General features: G+C 35.8%; 1 protein-coding gene across 4 annotated transcripts in view; it reads left to right on the top strand.

The window, feature by feature from the left end:
• The window catches only part of ERBB4 (erb-b2 receptor tyrosine kinase 4), a 984,076-nt gene that overhangs the window by 965,956 nt on the left and 8,799 nt on the right, over positions 1 to 9,321 (top strand). For 2 of the 4 annotated variants that reach the window (XM_031451836.2, XM_010992478.3), the window contains exons 26-27: positions 5,940 to 5,987; positions 6,789 to 7,086. In XM_031451836.2, the coding sequence (XP_031307696.1) occupies positions 5,940 to 5,987; positions 6,789 to 7,086 (346 nt within the window). The remainder of the gene's footprint in view (positions 1 to 5,939; positions 5,988 to 6,788; positions 7,087 to 9,321) is intronic. The other 2 variants (XM_031451838.2, XM_031451837.2) reach the window with 1 other exon arrangement.

Genomic DNA, 9,321 nt, shown 5'->3' on the forward strand with positions numbered 1-9,321 from the left:
ATGCTTTCTGCCACATCAAGGAAAGTTTTTTTTTGTTTGTTTGTTTGTTTTTTTTATGAAATACATCACATTTAACTCCAGAACTTTAAAACTGACTTTTTATTATTTATTAATGGCAATTTGAGGCTGTAGAGTATAATGGGATGTCTTGTTCCTAGTACTGTCACTAACTAGTTGTGTGATTCGAAAAATTAACCTAAGCTCTTACAGCGTCAGTGTATCCATCAGTAAAATGAAGAATTTCAATTATAAAACTTCAATTTAAAATTATATTTTCATTAGTCACATCCAGATGTGGTCTTGCATCCCAAGAGTATACCATCATGTATTACATACAGGCTAAGAGACTTCAAAGATACTCCATTTAGAGAAAAGGAAAAAAAGAATGTGATGAATATACTTTGAAAAGGTTTATGTGAGAAAAGTTTGTAAGATGCCTTGCCTTAGTGTTCATCATATTTTACAGTATTTAGCCATCAATGGTATGGGTTTATGGCAGAATATTCAATTTACCTACAAATAATTTGATAGTTGGAAGTGATCTTTCCCATTGCCTGCTTTATAACCCCATTCTTCTTTTCAGTTAAATAAAGAGAGGGTTCAAGAGATTAAGGAATTTGTTAAAAGTCACGTAGTTTAATGGCAAAAAGCTTAAGAATACAACCCTAGAGATAGAAGGACCTCATGTGGTCCCTTGTGCTGTATCTATGGTATTTTTGTCTTCGAAAGTTGCCTGACATCAGTGCACTTTTTAATGTGCTAAGAACTCTTCACTAAATAATTTCCATGACGTCGGGTTAAAAAACACTCAAGCAGAGACACAGACAACTTTAGGATGTACTTGAAGAATTAGTCAGACTACCTAAGAATTTGGACATAGTAAAGGCTTAATGATTTCATTTAGACTCAAACATAGACATGGCACTTGAACTTGATGTTCTCAAGGATGAGTTAAAAAATTAGGAAAAATGGCCATGCCCTCTCTAACTGAAAAGAATTGTTGGGAGTTCTTTAAGGAACCTCCTAGAAGTTCTTTTCTTTAGATTTCCAGCTACATGTGTCAACTAGTAGCTAAGTGACAATTAGTTAAAGTTTCAAATATCACAACCTGCTTGTGAAAAGAAATGTAAACAAAAAAGATGCAAAAGAAATTCAAAAGAAAGTTGCCAGAACCAGAACCAAAAATACATTTAGAACTTGCACCAAGAAGAAATATAAATTCTTTGTGATGACTAATTTCAAGAAAGTTACAAAACTCCTATTGCATATCTCGAATGAAGCTAAGGAATATTGGCACTAATATGAAATCGCGTTTCTTCATATCCTTTCTTTTTTGACTGTGCTAATAATGTTCTTCAATTTCATCATGTAATGCAATACTTAAAGCAGAAAGGTATGAAATGAGGAATTTCCAGCTCCCATTTTATTGACTCATCTAGCCATGAATATTTTAAGAGGGAATGTCTCTTGTTCTACTGATATTTGGAAAGGCTGTAGGAATTGCTGCCTGGGGATACAATAGCTTACTTAATCTTAGTGGAACAAGAAGAGGAATTTACTGACTAAGCCCTGGACTAGGAACAATAAACGCATAATCAAGAGTGCTGTCGTGGAAAATCTTTGTGCTCTTCCATTATTTGAAGCCATCTTCTCCTGCTTCAGAGTTCGTTTTTGCTCTTGGCAAGGTAATTAAATGGGTATATACACACACACATATAAACTATGATTTTAGATCAATAAGAAAAGACTATTAAGGAAGAATATATAGATAGATAGATATCCTCTATTAGCACTTATTCTACTTTTTGTTCCTTTTCGGCTTGAGTCCTTGTAGTAAATTAGTAAGTCAAAATGCAAATAAGATAGGAGGCGCAATATTATGAAGCATTATCAGTATTTTATAACTAAGATTAATCATTTTTCAAATTCCTCCTTCAGATTAGTTTTTCACAAGAAAGAGAAACCATGAAATCTCATTTGAGAGCAGAGTTGAAGTATTATGCAGGGGCAGAAGGAGGGCATAGAAAAGAGAGAACAGAAATGGTAAAGTCAAAATCTACATGTGGCGCAGTGAAAGGGTATTAGATTCAGAGAGCCACCAGTGGCTGTTCGTGTGCATGGGGAGCACTTTTAGCTTCCCTGATCCTCAGTTTTCTCAAAATGGGAGTCATAATTTTTAATAATGATATTTACCCTGGAAGGTTATAAGAATAAATGAAAACTAAAATAGTCTAATCTGTGGCATATATAATACATGTTAGGTTCCCTTGCTGTTTCTAAGAGAAGTAATATATGCATCTATGAAACACAGTAGACTCTATAATTTAGTCATAGAGTTAGTGAAAAGTGAACAAAGGATGAAAGTCCAAGTTAGTAGTCCTTCAACTGGATCATAAGGTCATTATTATTAACTTATTTATCATAGTATATCATAATATATTTTATTTATATTATATCATCATTATTGTTATTTATTTTTTGTGTATATAGAGTAAAAATAAAGTTTCTTTAAAAAGTAGCATCTCACATTATCAAACCAAATACATAAATGAGTACATTAATACACACATACATAAATAGGCAAAAGTACTTATATGTTACATAGAAGACACGCACATGTGAGTGTGAACCAGCTGCCTAGATTTAATAGGTTTCCCCAGAACTTACTGATTTGGGGAATATGAGCACATTTTGTTTGTTTTCTTCTGGTTGCTCTATGAAAAATGAAGATCCTAAATCCATATGTCTCAAATGCTGGTATGCTGAATTCAGTTGTGAAAAAAAGTGTTAACAGGCATGCATCAAGAATTGTACATAGTGCAAAAAAAAAAATTATCTATCTGCTGCCTCACCTGAGAAGTGTGAAATGCCCATCAGGGTGTGAAGGATATATGCCAAGGAGGATAAAAAATTGAGAACCCTTAATAGTTACTATGTGAAGATGTCTAGGTTATAAATTAGTGCTGATGGATTAGCACCATCTTACAAAGACATGTTCTATTTTAGTTAAAAGGATTTAAAGAGTGTTTCTTGGCCCTAGAAACTTTAATCCTATAGTTAATATTGAGAGTAACAATTATCTGAAGATTAAAAAATAAATCTCTCTCTCATTAAGTACATGTTTAATTTAGATAGAAGTTAGGCATTAAGGATGTATTTTTGTTTGTTCCTAAGAAGACAGATTTGTATGATATTTTTAAAAAATATCAGGGAACACAGTTCATCTAGTTAACAATTTAAAATTTTCCAGGAATAATATAAAATAATACAATTTTAATTAGAACAACAAATATGAGAAATACAGGGCATGTAACAAAGTTCCAAATCTTTGTCATTCAACTGAAAAGTAAATTTGAGAACATGATGTGTTTAAAAGTGCATTTAACACTGTTTGATACATTTGCTAACATCTGCCTTCTCTATAATCCCTGGCATTTGAGTCCACATTAATCACACAATGTCCCAGGGATTATGGCCACAAATTAAACTTGACTCTCTTCATCACCCATACATATTTTCACACCAGCAACAAACTCCATCTCACTTGCCAGTTCATAGCCCACCTCTTTCTGTCTTTGTCCTGCTGACAATAAATCCCCTCACCAGTTAATTGAACAGATGTACCCAGTGCTGCTTCCTGAAGACGCGCAAAGCTGGGCTTTGATGGACGGTAGAAAGTGGCACAATTTAAAAAAAAAAAAAACAAAAAACCTTTTAACTGAGAGCACTGCTTTGTTCTCCTTCAAACTTTAAGGTCACTGCAGCTCATTCTGATTGTCGGGATCTTAATTTTTACTCAACCAATTTACTTGCAGCTGTCACTCTTCCCAATATTAAAAGTTCAGCTCTTCAAATGTGGGGAGTTGGGGGGAGGTTGTTGTGCAGGGAATGAGAAGAGCTTGTTACAACCTAAAAACAGCAAAAACAAGTAAAATCTGGCTTGGCTCTCAAGTACAAAAAGTTATTTTCAAAGCCTATAAATTATGACACAGTGATTAACATGTAATTTAAATATATTTAAACAACAATTATATCACTTTTCCAGCCCAGCTAATTGGCCTCACAGATGTTCCCTTGTAGCTGCACTGCCCTTCCAAGGGGGAAATGAATGAGGTGCTTTTTATCATGGAAAACAGAAAAAAAGCAAATGGAAAAAATGGAAACAGAAACATAAAAGGCAGCCAGTAACCCTAAAAACAATAAATGCTAAAGGCGCTTTGCTTAGCATTTTTTTTTCCATTTTAATGCTGAAAACTAGGAGAAGCATGAAGACACTCCTATTACTGTGATGGTATCTGGCAGTGTGTCCAGTTACGGAGCTGGCAGGTTGCTGACGGAAAGACTGGCCAAAGCAAGGACAGCGGTGCATTCTAATAAGGCCTGGCCGCACTTCACGTCTTGGAACAGACTAACTGCAAGAGAGCTAGTTATTTTTAATACAACGCCTTTACAGTTGAAGACGGTCTAGCCCAGATAATGAATACAATAATAAAGTATTTCCTGATGAAGAATGACTTGCGGGTTACTCCTTTGATCCTTTATCTCTCAAGTTTTAGAAGATGCTAAACGTGCAGCTGTCAATGCTCTTTCCTCAGCTGGGATTCTAATTGAACCCTGCCCAGTATAGCAACTCTTGCAAAGTAAGAGGTCAGAGGAACACTGGTAATTACGAATATTTTGGAACACCTTGTCTTTTAATATGTCATCATAGGATAGAAGTTAAATTCACTCCAGCCTCATTTTACTCTTGTCTTTTCTTCTAATAATCTCAGGTAATGTTGTAAATTGCAAAAGGCCGCTAGCTGGGCCACCCCAAGTATATCATGGTAGCTCCAGTATCTGTCATAATTCCTGTGCTTTCATTGTAGAAATGTAATAAATATTTGCTAAATGCTTGCCAAATAATTTGAATTTAATGATAGGGTAAGGCCAAGGTTTTAAGATGATAAAGTTCCAGCAGATAGTTGTCACATTTTTGTACCATCCCTCTATTTTTACACAACACTGGACTATACAGAAATTTTCTTTCTCAAATTTTGTGAATAAACAGATTTGATTTCATAACTTTCTAAAAGATAGCAAAATACACCTATATTCAAGGTAATGTGGAAAACAGGTAAGCATTTAAAAATCTTTCTTTGATGAGAAGCTTTGGCACTTTGCTTGACTTTCAAAATCTGACTTAGGTGTGAATATTTAAATTTTTAAGCCATAAGAATATAGAATTTGGGATTTTTTTTTCCTTAATAGAAATATGATTTCAACCAGTTCTAAATACATAAAAGTAATGTATGTAAAGCATCTTTTCAGGAAAGAAATCAATTTTCCAAGATTTTCTGCTGTTTCCTGGCTTTAAAAAAAAATAAGACTGACAAGAAAATATTATGTATCTTTTCATAAGGAGAAGCTAAGAAGCTGACCCTTTGCTGAAATGGTGAAAAATAAATATAACTTCATAGCAAAAATTACTCCAGGCAAATTGAAATCCACGTCTATCTCCTGTTAGATAAATTTCTTCTTGTAAGAGAAAAGTGAATGCTGTGGTATGTGGCCACTGGGGTCATTTAACGTGTAACAAAGGAAATGGTTCCTCATTTACAACTATGGTTAATTATCTACTGCTTTTCCCTTTCTTCCAGGATTAATCAGAAGAATATTCATAGTTGACTTATTTTTAATCCGTCAAAATTTTTTACTTTTTCTCTATAACTTTCCTTTCCTTTTCAGGATTGAATTAAAATATTTAATATCCTCAAAAAATAAACTTGCTTGTAGTCATAGGCATAAAATGTTTCTGTTTAGCAAACTTCACTGTTGTGCATGTTTTCCCCTTTGGTTCATACAACTCATGTGGCTTTTCTTTTTCTTTTCTTTTTTTTTTTTTCTCCATTCATGTTACCTCTTATTATATCCATCATTCCATTTTTCTTTCCTATTAGAGTGAAATTGGACACAGCCCTCCTCCTGCCTACACCCCCATGTCAGGAGTAAGTATTTCACAGTCAACCTTCATCTTTTAGGATTTTTGGTCTTTGCTTACCACGTTTCCTCTCTCTTGTCTCATCATAATTCCCTCATTTTGCCTTTGCCAACAGTGAGTTGAGAATTTACTGTAAATTGTGTACCCGCCGAGGTAGAGATGTTTTATCTCAGTAGATGATGCAGAGTTGAGATGTCATGCGTCAACAGTAGTTTTTGATTTTTATCGGAAGGATTTACCTGGGCTCATACGTTATGCTTCTGGGTGAGGAGGTTATCTTTACTTCCACGATGACAGGTCTTGTGCTAAAAAGTCAGAATCTCAGTGACGATTCCCTAGTTAGGCGCTAGAGACTCAGAGTCATAGGAACTGCAGAATAGAAGGCCATAAGGAAATATCACCATTCAAATTGCATCACTGTTCTTAACGGCAGCAGTTCTACAGTTAATGACATCACCATTTGTCTTGCAAATTCACTTTGAATTTTTGCATTAAAAATAGGCAATTGTGGGAAAAGATCATGAAATTTTTTTTTTAGATCATGTGGTTGGGTGGTTAGTAAAAGTAAAATATATATTTCCAAATTGTTTTCCCACAATTGAGTTGTTACCTGATAAGAAAAAGTGGAATTGTAGGTGTTTCTAGTCTGGAACTCAAAGTCATTAAGTATTAGGGGGAAAAACTCAATTGAGAAACTCTGACTTTTCTCTGAGAGACAAGCTCCCATATTCTTTCGGTTATTAACATTCATTCTTGACAGCTATTCCTAACAATAACTTCGATCCAAATGTGTCTCTACTATTGACAGAACCAGTTTGTGTACCGAGATGGGGGTTTCGCTGCAGAGCAAGGAGTGCCCGTGCCCTACAGAGCCACAACCAGCACCATCCCAGAAGCTCCAGTCGCTCAGGGGGCTACAGCCGAGATCTTTGATGACTCCTGTTGTAACGGCACCTTACGCAAGCCAGTGACACCCCATGTCCAAGAGGACAGCAGCACCCAGAGGTACAGCGCCGACCCCACAGTGTTTGCCCCGGAACGAAGCCCGCGAGGAGAGCTGGACGAAGAAGGGTACATGACCCCTATGCGAGCCAAACCCAAACAAGGTACAAGCAGTGTGTTCAGAAATGATCGCCGTTCGACATTCACTTCCATCAAAGTATGCAAAGTGTAGAAGGGAAGTGGCCGAACCAGTGGGCTGGGTAACATTTGTGATCCACAGAAGGTCCGGGCTGCTACTCTTCCTAGTGTGCGCTCTGCACCTGCAACCTCACCATCTAGGGGCCTCTTTAGAAATTAGAATCTCACACCCCACCTGAATGGGAATCTGCATTTTAACAAGACCCCCAGGTGACTTTTATGCACGATCAAGTTTGAGAAGCACTGATCTAAACGAGTCCCTACTGGAATATTTGAATGAGGCAGCATATCACAAGATTTCAGAGCCATTTCTCTATTGGACTGATTGTGGAGATCATAAAGACTAGTCTTGTTAGTAAAAGCATCCAAAGCGTTTGATGGTGCCAATAAAGGATTTGATTGATTCATTAAATTGGTGTCACTTAAATGACCTAGAATATTATAGGAAATGATGATTTCTTGTATGATACATTTCAAAAATTAAAGTTCTGACCCTGCAGATATTTATATGTTAGCCATCACATCCTTAAGATATTCATAGTTGGTGGTTTTACAAAGCACAGCAATAACTTTAGGAAGTGGGTAGTAGGAATATTAAACACCTAAATCAAATAATATTCCAACTTTGAAAAAAGCCTCTTTCTTCTGTGTTAATAGCATCAGAAAAAGGGGAAGATAGATTATCATTAAAAACTGATGATCGTGTCTCAGTCTTCAGTGACACAGCAAACTGTATTTTCAGACTCTACGAAGGCCCACTATCTCCCTTAATATGCAATTATAATCGCTTTTACAATATGCAATTAAAATATATCCATCTCGATATGTATGAAAGCATTACTTACTGTAATGAAGAATCGGATGTTTACAGTAGCCCAGTGGTGACACAAATGTAGGTTTTGAGAAGGTTTGGCTGATTCCCCTGAAAGTGGAATACCCTCCGAGAAGATTCTCAACTCCCCCATAAAATGATCCCTCTCTGTAGAACTCCATGGCTACCCACATTTTCATCAGGACAATAAATAAGTAGATTGCAATGAGAAAAGGTAACTTGAACCTTCTAAGGGAAAGGCAAGTCAGTCTATATAGACTCACTGTAGACCATCCCCAGATTTTATCTCTTAGTACTAAGACACCTGTGCTTCTGCAGAAGGTTCTTCTACACTAGCCTAGTTCTCAGACAGTAGAGAATTTTAGTATAGACATTCCTATACTTTCAATTAAGAAATTTTAGCAATCTGGTAATAAAAATCAAATTCTGTCTCCCTTGTAAGTTTTTTCATACATGTTTTTCTTAAAATGACAGTAGCTTTGAGAACCATTCAAATTAAAACTTCTGATGAAGTGTCAAGTTCAGCCTACTCCTGTAGGGGCAACAACGAAAACGGTGCAGCTGAACAAGGAGATTACTCTGCAAGAGTTAGGGAATTTGAATTCTAGTTGAACACTAACTGTATCCTTCATACATCAGTCAGTCTCCGTTTTCTGTCTATAAAGCTGGAAAAAAGCTTGCATATCCTTTATCACAGGATTGTTGTGAGGATGAAATGATAATGCCTTATAAATGACTGGGCTGTAATTCATGTATATCGTGGTAGGATATTCATCACTGTCTTTTAACTTGAACATGATGCTAAATACAGGGGGTAGAAAGTTTGTTTCAGATGGTGGTATTTCAACAGACATTTGTGCCTTCTCCCTGCCCCAATACCAAAACAGGAATAGCTAATGTGTCATTTCTGTACATAGACTGAAAAAGAGGGTCCAACTGTATATGTGTCATCGTCTATATGCAGTCTCTACTACACATGGGGGTAAAATTAATCCTGGGGAGAGCAGCAGCAATTAGCAGCATTTTTTGAAATGCTGGGCCAACACTTACTCTTGATGAATTTATTAGATTGAATCCTACAAAATAGCCACTATATCACTGGTTTCAGCCTACAAAATAGCAATTTCTCATGATTCAAACTAATAGTTTGCTGTTTGATGATTATGATTAGCCATTGAAAATAAATGTTATCATCATATTTTATTGTTAAGCATACATATTGTCAAGCAAGTCAATTGAGAGGCATGTTAGATGTCTGTGTGATTTGATTAGTTGAGTCTTAGAAGTTTTCTTTCCTATGTGGAAAGCTTTCTGGGGAAACATCTATAATCAAATCCTTGTTACCCATATGGACATTCACAACGAATTA

This window comes from Camelus dromedarius, chromosome 4 (assembly GCF_036321535.1).
Source record: "Camelus dromedarius isolate mCamDro1 chromosome 4, mCamDro1.pat, whole genome shotgun sequence".
NCBI lineage: Eukaryota > Metazoa > Chordata > Mammalia > Artiodactyla > Camelidae > Camelus > Camelus dromedarius.